The 23,830-nt window shown below is 41.1% G+C and overlaps 2 protein-coding genes and 1 long non-coding RNA gene across 3 annotated transcripts in view; 1 reads left to right on the forward strand and 2 right to left on the reverse strand.

Annotated features, from left to right (window-relative positions):
- The window catches only part of LOC115160932 (beclin-1), a gene marked incomplete in the record, with an annotated part of 102,335 nt that extends 84,784 nt beyond the window's left edge, over positions 1-17,551 (reverse strand). The window contains 9 exon segments of the mRNA XM_029711477.1: positions 13,847-13,906; positions 14,112-14,261; positions 14,538-14,684; positions 15,221-15,415; positions 16,513-16,740; positions 16,881-16,939; positions 17,066-17,130; positions 17,248-17,381; positions 17,460-17,551. Coding sequence (XP_029567337.1) covers positions 13,847-13,906; positions 14,112-14,261; positions 14,538-14,684; positions 15,221-15,415; positions 16,513-16,740; positions 16,881-16,939; positions 17,066-17,130; positions 17,248-17,381; positions 17,460-17,464 — 1,043 coding nt within the window.
- Positions 2,754-6,659, reverse strand: LOC115160977 (uncharacterized). The gene is made up of 4 exons (XR_003869160.1): positions 4,538-6,659; positions 4,163-4,285; positions 3,918-3,980; positions 2,754-3,673 (listed from the first exon to the last, which is right to left on the reverse strand). It is a non-coding gene; the product is annotated as an uncharacterized LOC115160977 (long non-coding RNA).
- A 242-nt stretch (positions 17,552-17,793) lies between the features above and the next one.
- LOC115163372 (breast cancer type 1 susceptibility protein-like) overlaps positions 17,794-23,830 on the forward strand; it is a 71,123-nt gene continuing 65,086 nt past the window's right edge. The window contains 9 exon segments of the mRNA XM_029715202.1: positions 17,794-17,873; positions 20,704-20,805; positions 21,029-21,082; positions 21,280-21,360; positions 21,601-21,689; positions 21,802-21,838; positions 22,011-22,132; positions 22,384-22,500; positions 22,776-23,702. Of these exon segments, the coding sequence (XP_029571062.1) occupies positions 17,830-17,873; positions 20,704-20,805; positions 21,029-21,082; positions 21,280-21,360; positions 21,601-21,689; positions 21,802-21,838; positions 22,011-22,132; positions 22,384-22,500; positions 22,776-23,702 (1,573 nt within the window). The 5' untranslated portion in view covers positions 17,794-17,829.

The following is a 23,830-nucleotide window of genomic DNA, read 5'->3' on the forward strand; positions in this document are numbered from 1 at the left end:
CAGCAGTCCTCAAAGCTACAGAAACACCTGTATAAAACACCTCAATAAAATCAAATCCAAATACTCATCTGAATCATTCTGTCAGATGTGTTACTAGTGCAGGAAAGTAGAATAAATGAAATATTAAGAAACAAGGGAATGCATTTGTCAAATCTGAATAGGAAAAGGAGTGATTTTTTTATGATTTGGAAAAATGAATAAAGATATACTAATTAATTGAGTTGTATAACTACCAAATTACACAATTAACTGAAGTTGGTAACTTTTGACAGCTTAATCCTTGGTCTCTCAGCGTAAATCCATAGATGATTACAATTATAATTGAATGATGTCTGCTAGACTAGTTGACTGACCTGTAGGGGCAGGCAGAATCCCGTGTCTCCCTTCTCCACCTCCTCCTTGAACCGCTGCACCACAGTCCAGGAAGGCCACCTGGCATGGTCAAACTTGTTGTCCCAGAAGAAGCGCAGGCCCCCTGTACAGTGCAGTGGTAGCTCCTACACACATAAGAAAGGGAGAGTGGAATGTACCATATACAACATGGCCTATTCACTGGGGTTGGCTTGGGCCAGTCTGATGAGCATTGGAAAATAGTTCACTCTTTTTTCATTAAAAAAGGTTTGTTTGTCTGCATATACACTGCAAAAATTAAAATCTAAGTAAAATTAAATATCTTAAATCAAGGCAATATATGCTTGTTTTTGTCTGACAAGATATTTATCATCAGCCAGTTTTTATGTTGGAGCATTTCACTTGTTTCAAGCTTTTTGTCCTTAATTATCTTAAGATAATATAACTTGTTACTGAGATTGTGTTACTGGTTCTGAGTAACTTAATGCTCAAAACTAGAATTACCAGAATTATAAAGCTGTTTCATCAACACTGAGAAGTACAAAACTGCTTTGTCAAAGTCAGAATTTCTTATTTCAAGCATCGTATCCTTTTCATCTCTTCACATATGTCACGTCCTGGCCAGTATAAGGGTTAATTGTTATTGTAGTTTGGCCAGGACGTGGCAGAGGGTATTCGTTTTATGTGGTTCGGGGTGGTGTGTTTGTTGAAGGGGCATTTGATTTAAGTATTCCGGGGTGTTTGGGCAATGTTTGATTTTCATGTATTCTATGTTTAGTCTAGTGTGCCAGTTTCTATGTTTGATTAATTGGGGTTGGGACTCTCAGTTGAAGGCAGGTGTTGTCTATTTGCCTTTGATTGAGAGTCCCATATATTAGGGTGTGTTTGTGATTTGTGGGAGATTGTTCCGTGTATAGCGTCAAGCCTTACAGGACTGTTTATTGTCGGTGTGTTTCTTTTTGTATACGTGTTTATTTTGGGTTTGCCTTCTTTCCTCATAATAAAGATGAGTATACACATACCTGCTGCGTTTTGGTCTCATCACTACGACAATCGTGTCAACATATTAAGAACAGACAATGACCAAATGGAATTCACTGCTTTGTCAATCTTACACACAGCAATCATGTATACAAAATACAGTCCAGAACAAAGACAGTACACTTTTCATATCTGGGGAACACACTGAGTCATTTGAACTGTTGTACAATTCTATTACTTCCCCAAGATGGTATTTGACTTGTACATAAGTTTGGCTCTTGTTGCTAATTGTGTAATGAGAGGTAAAACCAACCAGCTTTTCAGCATCCACTAACTCAGTGGCCTGTGCAAAGTGTGGGACCTCAACTTGATAAGCCATGATGTTTCTATCAAAGCGTATAGTTTGAAATGGTTGATATTCCAAAAAATAAAGCCTAGAATCAACAAGAAATATGTTTTTGACCAGTCCAAATTCTGGCATATTACCATTCAGTACTTTGGCAAAGATCATGGACTTCTGAGTTATGTATTTTATTTGAATTGATTACAAGCCATTTGAGTGATACAGCATGGTTTACTTCATTGAAACCTAGGAAGTCCCTCAATTTTCCACGTAAATATTGTCGATCTTTACCTCTGATACAGGTCCCATCTCCCTTTCATTTGAAAAAACGGGGTGCATTGAACTGTCAACATTTTGGCAGCTTTCATATATTTGGTTCTGATTGATCAAAGACTTGCAAATATTTTTTTACATTGTTTCTTTAAACAATGGGCTTCCAAGCTCAATGTTTAGACTCGAACCGCATACACATATGTCTAACCATTGGACCCAATGACTTTATCTGTGATGGCAAATGTATCATATAATGCTGTTTAGGTGTAACATTGCGGTCTGGAAAAAGCTACTTCCAATGCTTCAAATGATTTACAATGAGTAACTTCAACCTAGACACGGTCACAATGGAAAGAACAGGTGCAAATACTATCTGTACAATCTCTATTAGCTCAATTGTCAGTCGTATATATGCATTGACTTCCAAACTCTCCAAAACGAATGGCAATATCCTTAGCAGGACAAGCATTTGCCCAGATGACTGTTTTAGTTTTCCGTCACTCGACGTTAATGTACTAACAGAAATTGGGGATGGCCGATCGCTAACATCTAGAGGGGAATAAGGGAAACCAAGAATAGCAGAATTCACTGAGTCCAGATCAATCTGTCCTGACACCACAAGACGATTCAAAATACATTGGGGCTATGCCCTCCAGAATTACATGCATAATGTCTTGCGGAGTTTGTTGTATGATATCAAAGGCTGAGAATTCAACTAACTTGCTCCTTCTATTGATCCCATATGTTGTTCTCAGGCTGTTGCGAAGCAAGTCAGTCTGTGCCTTTTCTATTTCATCACACTGTCTGACATGCTTCTCCAATGTCCTTTCAGTATATGCATCCTCATTGAAGTGTGACTGCATGTCCTCAAAAGAACACTCAGTGTCTGCACTTACTGTAGGCAAAGCCCACACCCTCTGAACCCTGCTACTTCATGTTGTGCCAGGGTGTCTCCAGACAGAGAGACCATGGCACCATATATCGTTTTCTCGCCGTTAATAGTTAGCATTTTAACCCCACTGTACAATGAATGCATCCATGTCTTCCATGATTCTATTCAATATTACATCTACACCAGATTGACAGAGGTCTGCTGATATAGCCATGGCAAGTAGCCTGATAGCAGCCAGTTTAGACCTGTATTTTGGATTTATATTTCCTAGGGTGTAGTACACCATTAACAACTTGTTTTTTGATGCAAAGGATCCTAGTGGATTACAGATCTCTATTTCATCCGTGTACAGAACAATCTGCAATGCATTTGGTTTCTCTGAAAATAAGGGATGTGATTTTAGAAGAGCACCATCAACAATGTCATGAAAAAAACTTGCCCTGCACATCTGGGGTCCCTTTTCAACCATAGACAGAATCCTTGGGTGTGATAAGAACTGCTCTAGACTTTTGACTAATGGTACATAATAAAATAATTTGTCTTTGATGAAAATGTCTTTTGATCCTCCACATTTCATCCTGCATATGGTTCAGGGAATTGGAATTTCCTCTGCGTCCAAACAGCTTCTTAATAACACTGTCCTGTCTAAATGTTGTTGCAACGCCAGCAAAAGGGTCAATGAAATTGTCAAATATATCCATTGCATCTTTTTCAAGTTGACCTGATGTGCTTCCTGAATGCTTCTTTAGCACTGCCTCCATCTGCTTCCTGAGGTTGTCCAATAGTGATGATTGATACTGCTGTACCCCAGCAACAATGTCATTCACACCTTTCTGAAAATGAGACAGTGAGAGAGGTGGGGATGTCATCAATCATGGAGGTTGGAACACACCATCATGTATACCTATGATATTCACATTTTCTTATGACATATTCATTAACATAAGGACATAAGGGATCAACAATAGTAAGGTGGACAACCTAGCACTGAGAATGAACTCAACCATCACTGAACCACTACAAAATGCTCTGCATAATGTAACAAACCAAATGCTCTGTTCAGAAAAAGCATCTTACCTGTGAGAGACGATGCTTGGCTCTGGTATTTATCACAAAAGCAGTGGCATGTGTTGTCAGATTCTAAAATAAATGTTGACATTGAATGTAGTATCCTGAGGCTGGACATTACTAGTTCATGACAAGTATAATGTTTATGACAGGAGAAGTGGTTGTGAAGACTGACTATGAATGCTATTAGTAAATCTAAGTACTTAAAAAAATATGGTCAATTTCAGTAGATTGCCACCAACGGAGTAACTTACTTGTTGCACTGTAACAGCTCCATGTTGGTCAATGCCCCTTTGCCCATCATCTGAGTCAGATGTATGGAGTTGCTGATCAGTGATGCTGGAGTTAGCTAGAAGACTATCGGGTTGAATGTTGTCCTGTGTACCACACATCAAAGAAACAGATGATTATTTGAAATTGTATTTAGTGTCACCAATAGTGCTATTTAAGTGTTTTGTTCCTATTTATCATCGATTATTTCACATTAACCCAGCTTTAGCCATAAGAGTCATTATGGCTAAAATGATCGAATAGCCTAATGGACAGTATGACTTTGGTCCGTGTATTGTCTGTTCATTAAATTATTTTTTTAATCCAGAGAACAAAAAAAATGCAAGCTAGCTACTTACTTGTTCCGGTGGTGCTTGGCTTTCCTCCGATGGCTGTTCATCTGGTCGGGTGCAATCAAGTAGGTGTTGAAGGTGGTTTCTCTTTACATGATGTAAGGAATTGTACACTATATTCCTCAGTGCATTCGTCAATACCACAGAGCAGCCAGAAATCAGGGCTGCGACTGTGAAATCTATTGATATGGCTCAATAACAGTTTCAATTAAAAAGTAATAAAAACGCAGCAGATAACGCACCGTCAAAGCATCTTGAACGTTACTAAACGCAAGTAAAACGTTCCCACTGCTTTCGATGAAAAGGGCGGAAAGAAGTGAAAATGATGTTCAGTATTTATAATAAAACCAAGTAATTTATTGGAGTAGAGAACAACACCACTGGGACTTTTAACTATACATGTATCACTCCGCTTTACAGGTGTTCTAATAACCGTTAATTACATTAACAATCGTTCTCTATCTTAAATTGTAACAAACTTCGCACCGCAAATATGAACATATTTCCACAAATAACATTTGAGTTAAATGATGAATGGTCCTCAGGAGAGGACGGTAACGTGTAGACCTACACAAAGTAGCAGTATCAAGCTAGTGTGGAGGAAAATGTATATGTGTTGCTTGGCAACAGTCCAGTTCCAGACCAGTTGGGGAACTATGTGTGTTGGCGGAGCCAAATAAATGAGGAAATAAATAAACAAATCATAATCTGTTGTCGCGTATTACTGTTAACTAAGAAATTGCGCTTGTAGAAGTGTTGTATAAAAGCAATATCACACTCGAGGTCGTGCTGTTATACTGAATATTATCTTCCACCTGCGGCCTCGTACCTGCGACCGAATCACAGCCGTGCTGATATTCAGCACTCACTCTCGTGTGATATTGCTTAACTGACGTACGTTCATCACATTATCTAGCTAAATAAGCGAGGCCTAAAAAACTAAAAAGTCAAATACGGTCCAAATCTTTCATTCATCTAACAACACCATGAATGAAGATGGAATGGATGACATATCCAGGCATGGACCATATATCATCCGCAGTATTAAAAGGTAATGTTAATTTGTTTATACCGTCTACCTTTCTCCTTAGCAAGCTAACGTTAGCTAACGTTCATTTGAATTGGAAAGTTGGCAAACCAAGTTAGCATGCTAATTTTAACTAGGTAACGTTGCCTTTTTGCAGTTAATAACTGCACGAACGGCCATTCGTTGAAAAAAACTTTAACTTTGGTTAGATTGAGAGTGCTTTATTGCCAGAAATAGTGTTAATGAGGTGTAAATGTGCCCTTTCTATTGACAATAGAAAATCAGTAGAAATGGCGCCAAAGACGGCGAAGCTAAATTATCGATGGTGTCAGTCATTGTCTACAATCTTAGCTAGGCAAGCAAAGATTAACTAAGGTTTTCAATATGGGAGACAATTTAGCGTTAACGTTAGTTTCATTAGCTTGCACTATATTTTGGTTTAAAGTAATTGACGTCAACGTTAATGATATACAGGTAGTCACATTTTGTTAGCTAACATTAGCTAGCTTGGTAAATCATTCCTGCATTAACTGGAAAGGGAAGACAGTATGCTAATGTCTCATAACCTATATCAACCTGACACTTTGCGTTTACTTAACTATTTACCATGTGGTTAAATGTGTTCTTCAGCTGCTAATATAAGCACAGACATGCTGCCCAGCCTCTAAGGAGGATTTACATGGTCTCTTTCCCGGTCCAGAGCACTTCTTCAGAAGGAGAACCATTTGGAGATTTACTCATGGTGAAAATGAGGTCATGTTAGATTTTGACATTTGGGAGACATTTAATCTAACCATGCAGACAGTGTTTCCTGTTATCAAAGTAGCATTTCCTGGCAATCATTACAATACAGGTATCTACAGATGTACTTGTTTTGGTGTTTGCTGTTAGGTTGTTGTTACAGTGTGGTGTTCTTTGCCTTTATAATTACTATAGAATAAATGTATGTCTCATACAGGGTGAAGAATTTGTGTGGACTAGGCATCTCTCCTCTGGGACCTGTGATTTCAGCCCCACTCCCACCTCCTTCCACTCTTCACCCCCCCCTTCCTTCACCCTCCTGTCCCCTCCATCCCCCCACCCCTCTCCAAACCCAAGAGACCAACATGGTTCCACCAGAACCGTACAGCTTGTCAGCCCACAGTATGTCTTATACACAGACACAGAGTTGGAGCAATCAAGAAGCTCCTTTTTTGAAAATCAGCATGCTGGACAAAGACTATATCCTTTCCAAAGATCTTCGCTGTCGATTAATCAGGAACAGAGTAACAAGCATGATTTCCATTAAGAGAGCGGCAGGGGATGACTTCCAGTATCCATGCAGCCGTGAACTCACTGTAATGGCGAAGCGTCTCATAGAGTACTACCCAATGCTGCGGGACAGATCTACAACCAGTGGAGCTGAGTGGGTAAGTCACTACTCAGGTATTCAACACATGTTTCCAAACACAGCACTGTTGGATACCTGGCAGCCAAAGTGTAAACATCTGACACTCAAAATAGGAGGGATGTGCTTCATCCAGATCAATCAGGGCAACATGTGTCTGCTTGTATCGTTTAATTTCTGGATTCGGTTTAATGTGATTTATAACACAAACAATTTTGTTGTTTTTTAGGAATCTGTGAAGAAGCAGCTTTTGAAAAGGATTCGGAATGTGACAACCCCCAAAAAGAAGCAGGGAGCGACCCTTTCAAGAAAGAGGCCACAAAGCCTTAGATTTCAGAGCAGCCAGGAGATGTCCACTGATGAGACTGACGAATCCACCTCCTCAACCCTGATCTTGGAGAGATCCTCACTATCTAGATGCAGCACCCCAGAGGTTGAACAGTTGGGTGGTAAGTACACAAATTGAAATAGTGGATAGTGTTTCCGTATAAATGCAACTTCTACTACTACTCTAAATGAGGGACTAGAAACAAAGTGACTATTTAGTCTTCAGTGTTTCCTGTGGAATGAGAGGTTTGGGGGGGGTAGTACCAGCGGAATCACTGGTCTTAATTTCAGTCTACATTTTTAAATGTTAATTGGTCGGGTTTGTGATGTTTTCTGGCATCAGAAACTACTGAGAGGCCTACAGAACCAGGCGAGACATTATAAAACTCTACAGGATATGTACAATACCAAGGCCAGACCCAACCAGAAGGATGTTTCCCAGCTCCTGGACCTTGAATTCCAAGCAAGACGGGCCTTCATCGACTCTGATGCTACTAAGGAGCAGGACAGTTATACCAAGATACTTCAAGCGTATCCCTGCTTCAGAGAACTGGATCATGTAAGCAAATGTATTAATTTTAAGTAGGCCTATGCTTCTTTATCCTGGTTAACACCAGACCGAATCTCAAATGAGATGCGGTGTGGGAACTGAGCAGCATGAGAAGCCTTAGCAGGGACGGGGGTAAACTACTTCGGGCAAATGTAAAACAGTGAGCTCGCGAGAATTCAGTCTGGTAGTAACCAGGCTAATGCTTCCTATGCCTCCAGCTAGATAGACAGACAGTCTTACACTGTCTGTCTGTTTGTCTGTGTCAGGTTATGGATGGCAGGGTAGCCTAGTGGTTAGAGTGTTGGACTATTAACTGAAAAGTTGCAAGTTCAAATCCCCGAGCTGACGAGGTACAAATCTGTCGTTCTGCCCCTGAACAAGGCAGTTTACCCACTGTTCGTAGGACGTCATTGAAAATAAGAATTTGTTCTTAACCTGTCTGGGCTAGGGGGCAGTATTGAGAATTTTGGAAAAAATATGTTCCCATTTTTAACTGCCTCCTACACCAACTCAGAAGCTAGAATATGCATATTATTGTTCAGGTTTGGATAGAAAACACTCTGAATTTTCTAAAACTGTTTGAATGGTGTCTGTGAGTATAACAGAACTCCTATGGCAGGCAAAAACCTGACAAGGTTTCAAGCAGGAAGTACCCTGTCTGACAAGGAGTCGTGCGTCTTGCATCTTTTTATTGAAAAGTAAGGATCTTAGCTGTAACGTGACAATTCCCAGGGCTCCGATAGGCTCTCAGAGCCCGCGAAAAACCTGAAGGTTTACGAGGGAGCCTCAGGCTGAAACACATTATCACCTTTTGTAAGTAGCTGCTCCGAGGACCTTTGAATGAGGCGCGTGCACGAGTCGCTTCTGAGGAGAAATTTTATTCGGCTGTTTAGGCTCAATGCATACTCCCGGTCGGAATATTATCACTAATCTACGAGTTAAATGGCATAAAAATTGGTTTTAAACAGCGGTTGACATGCTTCGAAGTACGGTAATGGAATATTTAGACATTTTTGACACGCCAATGCGCCATGCGCGGGACCGTGAAGAAGCATTCTAGAACTCACGAACAAAACGTCGCTGTTTGGATATAACGATGGATTATTTGGGACCAAACCAACATTTGTTATTGAAGTAGAAGTCCTGGCAGTGTATTCTGATGAAGAACAAGCAAGGTAAGAACATTTTTCTTATAGGAAATGTGATTTTGGTGGAGGCTGACCTGGGTGGGTATCTAAATAGCTAGCCCTGTAATGCCGGGCTATGTACTTAGATTATTGCAAAATGTGCTTCATCCGAAAAGCTATTTTAAAATCGGACATATCGAGTGCATAGAGGAGTAATGTATCTATAATTCTTAAAATAATTGTTATGCTTTTTGTGAACGTTTATCGTGAGTAATTTAGCAAACTGTTAGTAAATTCAACGGAAGTTTGCGGGGGTTATGCTTTTTCTGAACGTCACATGCTAATGCAAAAAGCTGTTTTTTGATATAAATATGAACTTGATTGAACAGACATGCATGTATTGTATAACACAATGTCCTAGGTGTGTCATCTGATGAAGATCATCAAAGGTTAGTGCTGCATTTAGCTGTGGTTTGGGTTTATGTGACATGATATGCTAGCTTGAAAAATGGCTGTCTGATTTTTTTCTGGCTGGGCACTCTGCTGACATAATCTAATGTTTTGCTTTCGTTGTAAAGCCTTTTTGAAATCGGACAGTGGGGTTAGATTAACGAGATTCTTGTCTTTAAATAGCTGTAAAATAGTCATATGTTTGAGAAATTGAAGTAATAGTATTTCTAACGATTCAAAAATCGCGCCACTGGAATTTCAGTAGCTGTTACGTAGGTGGGACGAAATCGTCCCACATACCCCAGAGAGGTTAACTGACTTGCCTAGTTAAATACCTGTGAGTGCGGTTGGCCCTGGGTTCCTCCTAATTCAAGACAATGCTAGACCTCATGTGGCTGGAGTGTGTCAGCAGTTCCTGCAAGAGGAAGGCATTGATGCTATGGACTGGCCCGCCCGTTCCCCAGACCTGAATCCAATTGAGCACATCTGGGACATCATGTCTCGCACCATCCACCAACGCCACGTTGCACCACAGACTGTCCAGGAGTTGGCGGATGCTTTAGTCCAGGTCTGGGAGGAGATCCCTCAGGAGACCATCCGCCACCTCATCAGGAGCATGCCCAGGCGTTGTAGAGAGGTCATACAGGCACGTGGAGGCCACACACACTACTGAGCCTCATTTTGACTTGTTTTAAGGACATTACATCAAAGTTGGATCAGCCTGTAGTGTGGTTTTCCACTTTAATTTTGAGTGTGACTCCAAATCCAGACCTCCATGGGTTGATAAATTGGATTTTCATTGATTTTTTTTGTGTGATTTTGTTGTCAGCACATTCAACTATGTAAAGAAAAAAGTATTTAATAAGATTATTTCTTTCATTCAGATCTAGGATGTGTTGTTTAAGTGTTCCCTTTATTTTTTTGAGCAGTATATTTATAAAAATAAAAAAAAGATTTTAAACACCTTTATTTAACTAAGCAAGCCAGATTAAGAACACATTCTTATTTTCAATGACGGCCTAGGAACGGGGGTTAACTGCCTTGTTCAGGGGGGGATTTGTTTTTGCAACCTTCCGGTTACTAGTCCAACGCTCTAACCACCTGCCTTACATTGCACTCCTGTTAATTTCTCATCGAATCACAGCCTACTTCGACAAACGGGTGAAGATTCAACAAGCGCATTTGCGAAAAAAGCACTGTCGTTGTACCAATGTACCTAACCATTAACATCAATGCCATTCTTTAAAATCAATACACAAGTATATATTTTTAAACCTGCATATTTAGTTAATATTGCCTGCTAACATGAAATTGTGTCATTGCTCTTGCGTTCATTGCACGCAGAGTCAGGGTATATGCAACAGTTTGGGCCGCCTTGCTCGTTGCGAACTAATTTGCCAGAATTCTGCATAATTATGACATAACATTGAAGGTTGTGCAATGTAACAGGAATATTTAGACTTAGGGATGCCACCCGTTAGATAAAATACGGACCGGTTCCGTATTTCACTGAAAGAATAAACGTTTTGTTTTCGAGATGATAGTTTCCAGATTCGACCATATTAATGACCTAAGGCTCGTATTTCTGTGTGTTTATTATATTATAATTAAGTCTATGATTTGATAGAGCAGTCTGACTGAGCGGTGGTAGGCACCAGCAGGCTCGTAAGCATTCATTCAAACAGCACTTCCGTATGTTTTGCCAGCAGCTCTTCGCTCTTCGCTGTTTATGACTTCAAGCCTATCAACTCCCAAGATTAGGCTGGTGTAACCGATGTGAAATGGCTAGCTAGTTAGCGGGTGCGCGCTAATAGCAGTTCAAACGTCACTGGCTCTGAGACTTGGAGTAGTTGTTCCCCTTGCTCTACATGGGTAACGCTGCTTCGAGGGTGTTCTGTTGTCGATGCGTACCTGGTTTGAGCCCAGGTAGGAGCGAGGAGAGGGACAGAAGCTATACTGTTACACTGGCAATACTAAAGTGCCTATAAGAACATCCAATAGTCAAAGGTATATGAAATACAACTCGTATAGAGAGAAATAGTCCTATAATTCCTATAATAACTACAACCTAAAACTTCTTACCTGGGAATATTGAAGACTCATGTTAAAAGGAACCACCAGCTTTCATATGTTCCCATGTTCTGAACAAGGCACTTAAACGTTAGCTTTCTTACATGGCACGTATTGCACTTTTTACTTTCTTCTTCAACACTTTGTTTTTGCATTATTTAAACCAAATTGAACATGTTTCATTATTTATTTGAGGCTAAATTAATTTTATTGATGTATATATTACCGTAAATTCCGGACTATAAGCCACAACTTTTTTACCAGCTTAACCTCGCGCTTAAACAATGACGTGGCTAATATATGGATTTTTCCCGCTTTCAAATAAATAAATAAAAAAACACATTCTGTGATGTGCTCAGTTTTTTGGCGGCATGAAGCTTTCATTAGACCAATGAAATTGCCGAACGGGTTAAGGTCAAACAACTTTTTTGTTTACTGTTTAGATTAAATCGAGCGCTCTCAAACTTCCCATCATTCTGATTACGGTAGTCATTTTGTCACCTTCATCATGGCAAAGACACAGAGAAATGCATATGATGCAGCTTTCAAGTTGAAGGCGATTGATCTGGCTGTTGGAAAAGGAAATAGAGCTGCTGCACGGGAGCTTGGTCTTAATGAGTCGATGATAAGACGGTGCAAAAAGACAACTAAAGCTTACTGCAAATTTTGTAATTTTTTGTTACAAGCCGTGTTTCGTTAAAGCCTATTAATTTTGTTACAAGCCGTGTTTCGTTAAAGCCTGTGTAAAGTTCATTTGTTTCAATGTACCGGTAGGCACCTGCGGTTTATAGACATGTGCGGCTTATTTATGTTCAAAATAATACTTTTTTTGAAATTCAGTGGGTGCGGCTTATATTCAGGTGCGCTTAAGTCCGGAAATTACGGTAAGTTAAAATAAGTGTTCATTCAGTATTGTTGTAATTGTCATTATTACAACAACAAAAAAACGGCAGATTAATCGGTATCAGCTTTTTTGGTCCTCCAATAATCGGTATCGGCGGTGAAAAATCATAATCGGTCGACCTCTAGTACACACACACACACACTCCTGCCACAAAGAAGAGAAAGACCTTGCTTGGCCTGTCCAGTGGGCTGCATCACAGGCTCATAGGAAAATGGACTGAAGTCACAGTGTGTGTGTGTGTGCATACCTGTTTTCGGGAAACCAAACAGCTCAAATCAAATTGCATTTGTCATATATATGTGTTTAGCAGATGTTATTGCGAAATGCTTGTAAGCTAGAAGCATGGCAGCCCTATCTGTCGGCACCATTTTCCTACATATCCATTCCATTTGATGTTTTGAGAGTAAGGCTTTTTTTAAATTCTTGCTTGAGTTGTATCATAAGTTGAACTCTATATATTTCCCAATAATAGAATAAATTGTCCCCCCTTTTTTTGAAGGGCTCAAACGAAGGGGGAATTTCTGTTTTTGATGACCAAAGTTGAAGGCATGTCTGGCTGATGCAACACTGTTACGTTTTACACACGTCTAACTGTCAAGTGATAGAAAGAAGTCATTTTCACTAGGATTATCACTTTCACTGATTTGATCAGATTTAAATATTTTCTTGTATTTTGCCCCCAAAAATGAAATGCTAATTTGCTGCTAATGTGGCTATCAAAGAACTACATATGCCATGATGATCTGGACGAGACTGCAGAGGCAAAGGTAAGAATCTCTGGATTAATTATCTAATGTTAGCTAAATTTAGTCATGAATAAATTGTCAAAATGTCTTTAAATTGACAATTCAGAGAGTTCAGTAATATGTTTCACCTCAAAGGAAAGTGGCATGTTTAAATATGAGATGAGGGCAAGCAGTTCAACACATGTAGGTAACATTCACCATTTTGGACCGTATATTATGGTCTATTATGACATAACATCCACATAAGTGTGAGATTCTAGAAGTCTCATTGTGAACCAATTATGATGTCACAACTGATCAATAAATTCCAAATGTTCTGTTTGAACATTCTGGTGTCTGATTGCTGAAAATAGAACACTAGTATCCAAGACAATCGAGCAGATTCCTTCCTGCACACAGTCCAGGAAGGCCACCATGGCATGGTCAAACTTGTCCCAGAAGAAGTGCAGGCCCCCTGAACAATACAGTGGTAGCTCCTACACACACAAAAAGAGAGAGAGCGAGTGGAATGTACCATATACAACATGGCCTATTCACTGGGGTGGGGTTGGCTTGGGCCAGTCTAATGAGTATTGCAAAATAATATTAAAAAGGATAGTTCACTATTTCCCCCCCCCCCCCACAGCTCATACATATATATATAGCTTGTCTCCATATAGTCGCCAGCAGAAAGTGTGCTCCTGTGCCTTTTAGTGTGAGACCTCACTTGCTGGTAACAAGCATTACCTTGGACTTGTCTGTAAGTGACTCCAGGTACGAGTGGTTTCCATATGGGACCAGGCGGTATCTATAGAGAGAGAGAGAGAGAGAGAGAAGTTCAAGAAATCCAGCAAGATATTTTAAATGACATATTGTACAATGTATCATGTTTATTTGGATATGATAAAATATCTGATTAAAATACAGTTACTTCTTTGGCAATTTAACATATTACATGGCGTAGAAGGGTGTCTATAGAGAGAGGTTCTCCTTGTGTGCGTGTCATGTCTGACCTCTGGAAGCGTAGCCCCATCTTGTTGGCGAGAGCGTGGAGCAGTAGCACGGTCTGACCCCAGGCGGCGTTGATCTCGTTCCACTCGACGGGGACACTGGGTAGTCGGCCCAGACGGAAGTTATTGATGGTGCCAAACTGGCCACTGTGCCTGGGGACCAGAGACAAAGTTATTATAAGCACTAAAACCTATCAATGTAAAAGATACCGTTCGAAATTCTATGTGAAGACAAGATGAGGGGTGAGAGACAAGAGGCAGCCGTTCATTCTAAACGCAAGCGTGCAAACGCCACCACTTCAAACAGAGATTAAGTCGCTAAACTGACATACATTGGGTCAATAATTCATGCGTGTGTTTGTTTGTGCACGTCTGTGTATTTTAGTGCATGTATAAGCGTCTGTAATACGTCGGAGTATGTGTCCTTACCAGATGTGGAAGGTGGCGTTGAAGACGTTGGTCTTCTTCAGGCGGTCCAGTTGGATCTGGCAGTATCGCATCTGGTTGTCCACACTCTTCAGCTCGTCATCCAGCTCCAGCTGCTGCCGCTTGAACTCACTGTACTCCTTCTGGTACCTGGAGCACACAGACACACATCACTCACACAGGCCAGGGGAGGATAAGGGATTCATTTGTGAAATTGAATTATATTGTGCATAGGAGTAGGTGTTGATTTGGTGTCTCCCTCTTTTTCCTCATCCCATTCTCCTGTCTTGCAATATACCAGCGTTTCCCAAACTCGGTCCTCAGGTTCCCAAGAGGTGCACGTTTTGGAGTTTGCCATAACACTACACGGTTGATTCAAATTGTCAAAGCTTGATGATTAGTTGATTAGGCTGTGTAGCGCTAGGCCAAAAACCAAAACGAGCACCCCCAAGTTTTGGAAACCCTGCGTTATACAGTCTCAAAATTTGAGTTCCAAGTAGGGTGACCGGTGTCCCATTCATTTCTTTACTAAGTGCATAATGTTGAGACAGCGGACTTCCAAAGCTCATTTTACACTGTAATCCGTGTGAGACAGGATGACAGCCGCCACAGCCAAAGTGCTTTGAACTTAGAAATACAACAGCCAAAATTCCTCAGGAGGTGGAGGACAGACAGCCATTACTCACTGCAGTTCCTCAGTGTCTAGCTGCTGGGAGTGGCTGCGTCCCTGGACCAGGTCCTCGGCCAAGGCAGCCCTCTGCTCTTCCACCGCCTCCAGCTCCCCCACCAGTGACGACTCCTCCTCGCCCAGTTTCTGGAGCTCCAGCAACAGGCTGTCCTCCTCCTCCTCCTTCAGCTGGGACAGCAGTTCCAGGCAGTTCCTAGTAGAGGACACACACCGTAGTCAGACAAGGAAAACACACACACGCGCAAAGAAAAAGACACATGAAAAACACGAAACAAACAGACCCCTTTCCCGGGCGTGTCATGTAAAGTTGCGTGCACAGTTCGTCATCAGAAACCTCTGTTTACCTAGCAGTGGATACAAGCACATGCAACTTCAAAATGCAGCACGTGTAAGTTAACGAACGCGAATTCAGATGTTATCGTCCACAACGTCGCAGATGTCAGAGGATCGATCACCTAACAAGCCAGCGAGGCAAGATAAAACATCCCAAATAGAGCTGGATAAAGCCAGAAGAATAAGAACTTGTTTTACATAGCTATAGCCCTCGGTCTTCTGTGTTTTCACTCACTCACTGTTAAGTTTGTCAAGGTCCCTACTTCAACGTTAGCCATCTGATGGTTTCTCTGGATTGATGGCTTCTACGGTTGTGGCTAGATGGGAGTACAGCATTTTAGCCTAACCCTTTAATTAACATAATTCTCCTAACCTGCTACGTAAATTATAATAACCTGCTAAGTAAATTCTCAATCTAGCTAGCCACAGCCGTAGAAGGGAAAGGGGGATACCTAGTCAACTGAATGCGTTCAACTGAAATGTGAATCAGAGAGGTGTGGGGGGGGCTACCATAATCGACATCCACGTTTCTCGGCACCAGGGGAACAGTGGGCTAACTGCCTTGCTCAGGGAAAGCTCGGGGATTCAATCCAGCTCTAACCACGGGGCTACCTGCCACCTATCAAGCCACCAGTTCTAAGAAACCATCAGTGTCACCACACCGGGATGCGCGCACGTCAATCGAACGTGAACAACAAAATTGCCCTACACATACACAGGCATCAAAAACACGCTCATATCCACACAAATGATTCATGCATGCAAATAAGTGATCCTCTTTTGACACACAATATTGCTCCAGGCAACAAAATATTGGTGTAAACTAAGTCCGAGTGGGTCTCCCTGCCTAAGAAAATATTTCTAGGGCAAATCCTGCTGTGTGTTACATAGTGTAGTACACTTTGACTACCCACTAGTTCTGTAATGTTAGTGTAGTTGCAGTGTATGACTACTCACTTGTAGTTCTGGCACTCGTTCTCTGTGATGTTGAGCTGCGTGTCCAGGTGGTCTAGCAGGGTGTCTGTACACTCCTCGCACAGCGGGTGGTCTACGTCGGTCTGGCCTGACATGATGTCAAACAGATCGCTGGTCACCTTCAGCCTCCGACTGAGGTTCTCCATGGTGCCTCCGTCCGACGCTTCTCCAATCAGAGTGAAGCTGTTGGCGCTCTCTGTGGACATCATCCTATGCACGCGCACACACACACACGAAACTATGTAGGCATCATCCTAGACCTAGAGGGTATGATAGTTCAAGTTGCGAGCAGGGCATTACACTGTGTAGGCCAAGCAGATTGGAAGGTAGTAAGTTAGACATGATGCTACCTTGCAGGAGGGATGTATTTTCTTGCGACTCCATCTTGCTTTGTTTCCACAAAGGTTTCCTGGAAGAAGAGAGGAAAATCAGAACCCTTTCAGGTGTTCTAAACTCAATTTCTATGAAGGATATTGCTGTGAAACCTGGTTTCAAAACCATCTTTCCATTGGATTGAACCAACCCAGTGTCTCACCTCTGGAGCACTTTCCGCCTCATTGCTTTCTGTCTGCTTGCTTGGTGTCACTGTGACCAGAGGAGCTGATGGGACAGAAGACACACAGACTCACAACGCTGATCTCCGTCTCTTCCTCTGTAGCTCTCTCCAAAGCATGTGCACACACCCACGCTCTCAAACATACACTCGGGTAAACATACCAATAAGTTCCTGGATGGTGACACGGTCGAGCACATTGAAGGATGTATCCAGCTTTAGAGGCTGACTGCAGCGCTGACACACGAAGCTGACCTGCATGGTGGTACTAGAGGACTTGGAGCCCTCCATAGCAACACTGGAAACAGAATTAACAGTGTTAGCCTGCGGGCAAACTACTCGTGACTGGTGGTTTTGCTAGCACAGTTTAGCTTACCCCATTCATAGACGCCAACTACTTTAGCGCCTATTGACGACAGTATCTACTGACGGGGTGAATTTTGTTAAGAACCCCGATGCTTGTTCTTAACATTAACATGCATCGCTTGCAGTATTGTTTTGGAAACATAAGCTACATACCTTTCATATCAGCGAGAAATAATTATCAAAAAACTAAAGGTAAAAGACTACACCTATTATAGCGTTAGGGTTACCACACGGCCATATTTCCATGTTACAGCGTTTGTTGACGGAAAACAGACAGTAGACTGACTATCTGTGTTAATAAACTATCTGCGTCTCCGAACACCTGTATGTAAAGGGAAGAGGACGCCACAAACGTGGGGTGTAATCATTAGTCCAAATAGATGCAAAACTTCAGTAGAACCTCAGTTCTTTTTGACAAATTCAGGTAGGTCCCATCCCAGTTTCGTTCCGTTTAAGAATTTTTTTGCCATAGAATCAGCGAAATGAATACATCCATGCAATGTTATCATTGAAAAGTATTGTCGGCAGCAACTGCGTTAAAACCGGTTAAAACAATGTACAACTGTGATATTATTTTTGATGTGATATGGAAGTAGAGGTATTTATAGAACTGTACCGCAATTGAAAATCGATTAACGTTTACATTCTGGCTTCCAGAGCCAATTCGCCTTTAAACAGAACATGTACGGTCCGACCTTGGACTATAATAAATAATGTTAGGCTCCTTTAGAACATGATTGGGCTAATGTTAGCTAACCGTTGCTAGCTGGCTAAAATACGGTACTAAGGGTTGTTGTCACGCGCCAAAATAGTTGCGGGAAAACTAAACTGAATCCAGGAGAGAAAAAAGATACAAAAGTACTGTAAAGTTTGATTATTTTCTTCATTCACTCAGTATTTGTGTCAGGTGTAGTGTCATAATATGTATTTGCTCTATTGGTGATCTTATTGAAATCAAACAGTCTTGTCATTCATTACATTATTATGCCTGTCTCCACTCAAACTCAAGTTGCGTAATTGGCGCTAGTTAGCCACAGCAACAACATTGTGTAACGTTAGTGCCCAGCCTGCAGTTGTTGTTAGCAAGCTAGCATGCAAGGACACTGACACACTAGTCTTAATATTTTTTATATATTTGGCAAATTTTATCAACTCTTTACGAATAACAATAGATTGCTATTAGTTAACGTTACAACACTAACGAATGTAGGGCTCGATTAAATCAGATCTGCTTCTTTAGCCAACATCAGCATAGGGGTTGTTTTTGACGTGTTGGAGGTGGAACCGTTTATGGCACGTTCAAAACAACTGGGAACTTGGAAGGAAACGAGCTCCGACTGGGAATAATCGTTTTGAATGGTCATCCAACTCGGGAACTCTGGCCTATTTTTAGTGCTCCGACTTTCCGACCTGAAGATCACTGATGTCATAATTTGACCTCGTATTTTTCCGAGTTCCCAGTTGTTTTGAACGCGGCATTAGACCTGTCAAATCCACAAGTGGCTCCCGGAATTATACCTGGAGTGGACATAGCCATTGGCTGCAGAGAGTTGCAAAAACAGAAATCTTGTTAACACAAATTCGAACACTGGAATGTGAGATGTAATCTTCACCTGGATTAGGATGATAGAAACGTCATTATTTAGTTTCATGATTTTTCAATTTGAGCATAATTATTTATATATAGCTAACACGTTCTGGACTTCTAATGCCTAGTTCATTCATTATAGGCACTGCATTACGTTGCGCCAGATATTCATTTAAATTGGGACGTCCACAATTGAGTGGTATCACAATTCCACCCTTGCGGTTGAATTGTCCATTGCGAGACGGACGCCGCATACTTTGAATTTGCGTTTTCTTCAGTCAAGCCAGAGTGACTAAACCACAGAAAAATAGGAAATGTGTGGTTTTCAGTGCCTTTATGGAATAGCTAGCAACGTGTAAACAATTACTCATTCCTGTAAGTGAGTACTGTATTAGAAATAATGTTAAATAATACACATTGGCTGTTAAGACAAGTCTATTATGACTGTTGCCTCCCGTTTTAAGTTTGATGGCAATTATGTTTTTGTTGTTGTGATAATTATTAAGTGGAGGTCGCTAGCTACAGTGGTATCTTTAGCCTATATTTTAGCTAGTTAGCTGCTCTGCAAGCTAGCTTGATCTCAGACAAGAGACAGGCTCTCTTCCTTATTGAGTTACAAATATTACAACGTTTTTTAGACTTTACCAAAGTATATAAAAAAATAATTGTTTAGGAGTGCAAAGTTGAATTGAGTTATTGCACACGCGCACATCAGACTAGGCGTTGCCTAACAGAAAAATGCACATTTTGATAGAACGCGCCAATAGGATCTCGCTAGTTCCTGCTTGGCTCTGCCGAATTCCTTGCTTTTTCTGCCCACTATGACTCATTTGTTCTAATTTGAAACGACGTGCTGTGGTCTATCTTGGTTTAGTTATACAAATCTTTGCTACTTGTCAGTTCAGTAGTGGGGCAAGATTTAATATTTTTAAAATGTATTATTCAAAATACAAATCAACAATTTACATTGTTACATCATACAAAAGATAACACAGGTATTATTAACGAGAAAATACTAAAACATACAAAAAAATATCAAGTAATAAAAAAATACACAATTCTAGTGCAATTGTAGTGATTACTACAGTAGTGGGGCAAAATTCTGATGAAGATGGCACAATGAAATACGTCAGGCCTTAGCTGCTTTTAGCAACGTGGGTGTATTTACATACGCTAGCGTTGCTCCCTATTGGGTTGTACAAAAACAGTCAGCGGAAATCCAGAAGTAAAAAAAAAAAAACAATTTCAACTTTGTGCCGAAATGATGGGGGAATTTGAGACCAAATTTCTAAGGAATGTATTATTCAACAGACTCTCTAAACGTGGGTCTGTTGTAGACCCACTTCCTCTCTGCTTACCTCATGTCAAAATAAAATTCCCCCACAAATTTTTCCTTTTTTGGTCCACATATGGCGCGCGTGCAGGACTTTTATTTTGCCCACCGGGAACACTAACTTGAAATTTTATTTGACTTCTGGCTTCCTGCGCACTGTTTTTGTGCAACCCTATACAATACGGAGCAAGGCTACTGTACTAAATACACCAGTGATGATAATAGCAGCTAGTGGGAACATAGCTAGGAAATCAACTTGCTAGGAAAAGCTCCAATTATTCTTGTTGTCAGGATGGTCAGAAAGTAATGAAATCACCCATTACTTGGCTACAGTTGTGCTGCACATGAGAAAATGAACACCATGAAATCCCTGAAGGCTGAAGATGTCAGACAGGGGATCTCTGTCATCTGGGAGATCTTGCAGTGTCCAATATGGTGAGTGTGACAGCAGAATAACGTTAGCCATCTGTAGAAGATTACTGTATTGTGTAAGGTGTGTTGATGTTACATATACTTTTGGTGGTAGTTTACTGTTTAGTATGCAGGCTGTTTCTACTTTATGTTGAAATCAATTGTTGTCTGATAAGCAGCAGGAAGTAGGCAATTATGATCCTGTTCATAGTTTGTTCTTCTGCTCTATGCTCTCTGTTCCATGTAGTTTGGAATTGATGAGCACACCTGTGTCTACTAAGTGTGGCCACCAGTTTTGCAAGTAAGTAAGCTCTCACTTTCTTTGCTGTGGTTCAAATAAACTTTACTCCTGGTTCATTATGTAGTGTAGGTGAATGTTTGTAAGTGATTTTAACGTTTATTTTCAATGACAGTATTACGCATTGACATCTCCCACTAACCTGGCATTGTTTTTACGTTGTACAATCACTCACAGTTGTTGCTCTCTCCATGAATTAGGTTTTGTATAATGAAGCTTTTGGACAGCAGTAGGAGAAAGGAGGCCAACTGTCCAGTTTGTAAGACAAAGATCACAAAAAGGTATGCCGTATTGACTGTAGAGGATTAACCCCCCCCTCCTGAATTCCATTCATTATGAGAGTAAATGTGTCAGAGATATGCTTTCAAATGAAAATTGTACTATGCTGTACTTCTCAAAAGATCACAATGTTTTGAATTATTTTGCCATAATGAATCAGACTTTGTTTTCTGGTAACTGGTGACTACGTGTGATTTACAGTTGGGTCAATTGTGTTATTTGACCCTGTTGTCTGTGTGCAGGAGTTTGCAGGAGAGCCCTGGGTTTCAGAAATTAGCAGAGGGATTGCAGAATATGGTCCAGGCCTATGAACATGACACCTGCACAAACTGTGAGCCTCATCGTTTAGCTTCTATCACCGAAACATGTTACTATAAGTCATGTTTGAGATGTGCTAGAATTTTGATAATGAGGACTTAGTTTGACTGTAACATTTTTTTCAGACTTCACTGGAATGTCCCAGATGAGGAGACATATGAGGTAAGAACAGTAGCACCGAAAACAATTATAGAGCTAGTTTCAATAAAGACGTGGTACATTTACTTACAATAAGTATTTTTCTATCTGTTGTCACTCCTGCATATTTTTCAAATGAATTAGTATTTAATTCCACATTTTCTTCCATCTTCCTTTTCATTTCTCTTCAAAACAGTGTCACAGAGACTGTGCAGAAGAAAAACGGCCATGATGTCTCATCTGATGACGTGTGGGCTACTGACCGTGCTGATGGCGAGGATCATGAGTTTCCAATGTCCTGCTCGTCAACTATAGCAGGTGAGAGATTTAATTTGGGTATGGTGTGTTGTCAATTTTCCTGTAACTATTCCTTAATAGCATTATTGATGGACAGCTGTATTAGTAGATTAATAAGAATAAGTCATTCAAAATAATAGGGTATATTTCATTAATTGAAATTACTGAAAGTCTTAGAATGTGTCTTTTTAAAAGCATGCTTTACACATGATTATTTGAGCATATGATTATTATGAGTCTTGTGTTAGTCACCGCCATGCCTCTCTCTTCAGCCAAGGATGGCTTTGCAAAGCTCATGGGTCTTGAAGATTCTTGCCCTGTCATTTCGGACGAGGGGTTTGACAGCGGCCTAGGTGACATACCTCCAGCCACTGAAAAGGATACCGATGACTAAAGCTACCTCCACCACAGAAAAACGGAAGGCAGCATTAGAGGCAGAAATACCTGAGGTTGTTGAAAGAGCTCCTTCACGACCCCAAAAGCTTGGGAAAAAGATAACCACTCATCCTCAAGATCCACCATGCCGTCCTGAAAAGGTCGGAAACCAACCTGTAAGACAATCTGAGGAATAACAAAAGAGAGTCCTTGACCGAAATGATTGACCAGAATCAGAAGAAAAGTCTAGAGAAAGTCTCTGAGTGGCTCATGAATAATTCCTCAACAGAAGTAAACTCTGAGAAGGAGAAAAACACAGAGGGCTCCGATGACTCAGTTTCTTTGGCAGGAAGTTGTTCCGCCTCCTCACCCTTAGAGGATAACCTCAGAAATAAGGACGAGAGTCCAAAGAGAGAAGAGCGTGGCAAATGTCTTGAGGAGCTGGTATTTGGGGCTGTTTACAAACGGGATCGAAGAGGGATCCGCAGTTTTTCACCACAGAATAGAGCGATCACAGAGCCTCCACCACCCTGTCCAGCTGAGGAACTCCCGATCCTGAAGAAGATTGCCAAAAGGAGGATGAGAAATAAACTGATACCTGCTGACTTTGTCAAGAGACCAAGATCTGAGGAGAGTGAAGACAGTGTTATGGATGACCGACCAGAGATGACAGAACCACAAGATGATTCTCCCAATGAACACCCAAAAGATACTGAAGAAAATAAGTTGATTGACCTGACTGGGGAGCTGAATTCTAATAGCTCTGACAAGCAAGGAGAAGAGCTTGATGAGTTGCCAGAAGGTGACAACAAAGAGAATGAAGATGTAGAGGACAGTCCTGTGTTTGATGTGCCACTACGGGAACCTGGGAGGAAGTCAAATAAAAAGATGCACGGTAGGTGGCAGGGTGTTGACGGGGATTTACAAGGGAAAGTAAAGTCGGAGAATAACGAGCAAAAAAAGCCTGCTAAGAAAAAAGGGGAAAACATCAAGGTGGAGAAGAACAAGGCAGCCAAATCCTTAGTCCTTGTGGGTGTCGGAGAGGGTGGAAGTGACCCTAAGATACCTAAGAGCAGACCGTCAGGCCAGACCGAGGTTCAGATTGAGAGTTACCCTAGCAGTGAGGACCCAGGAAGCCCGATCATGAGGAGAACCAGGAGGAGTCGGAGGCTTCAGCTCTTCACAGAGGAAGTACAAGGGAGTAACAAGAAGATCGGCACTGCAACATCCACAAAGGTTGTCGTTCTTGATTCAGACTGCAACAAGATGCAGCAATCAGAGGAGGCTTGCCAACACTGACAGGGATAATGTGACTTGTTTGCAGAACCAAAATACAGAAAAGTC

This window comes from Salmo trutta, chromosome 2 (assembly GCF_901001165.1).
Source record: "Salmo trutta chromosome 2, fSalTru1.1, whole genome shotgun sequence".
Lineage (NCBI taxonomy): Eukaryota > Metazoa > Chordata > Actinopteri > Salmoniformes > Salmonidae > Salmo > Salmo trutta.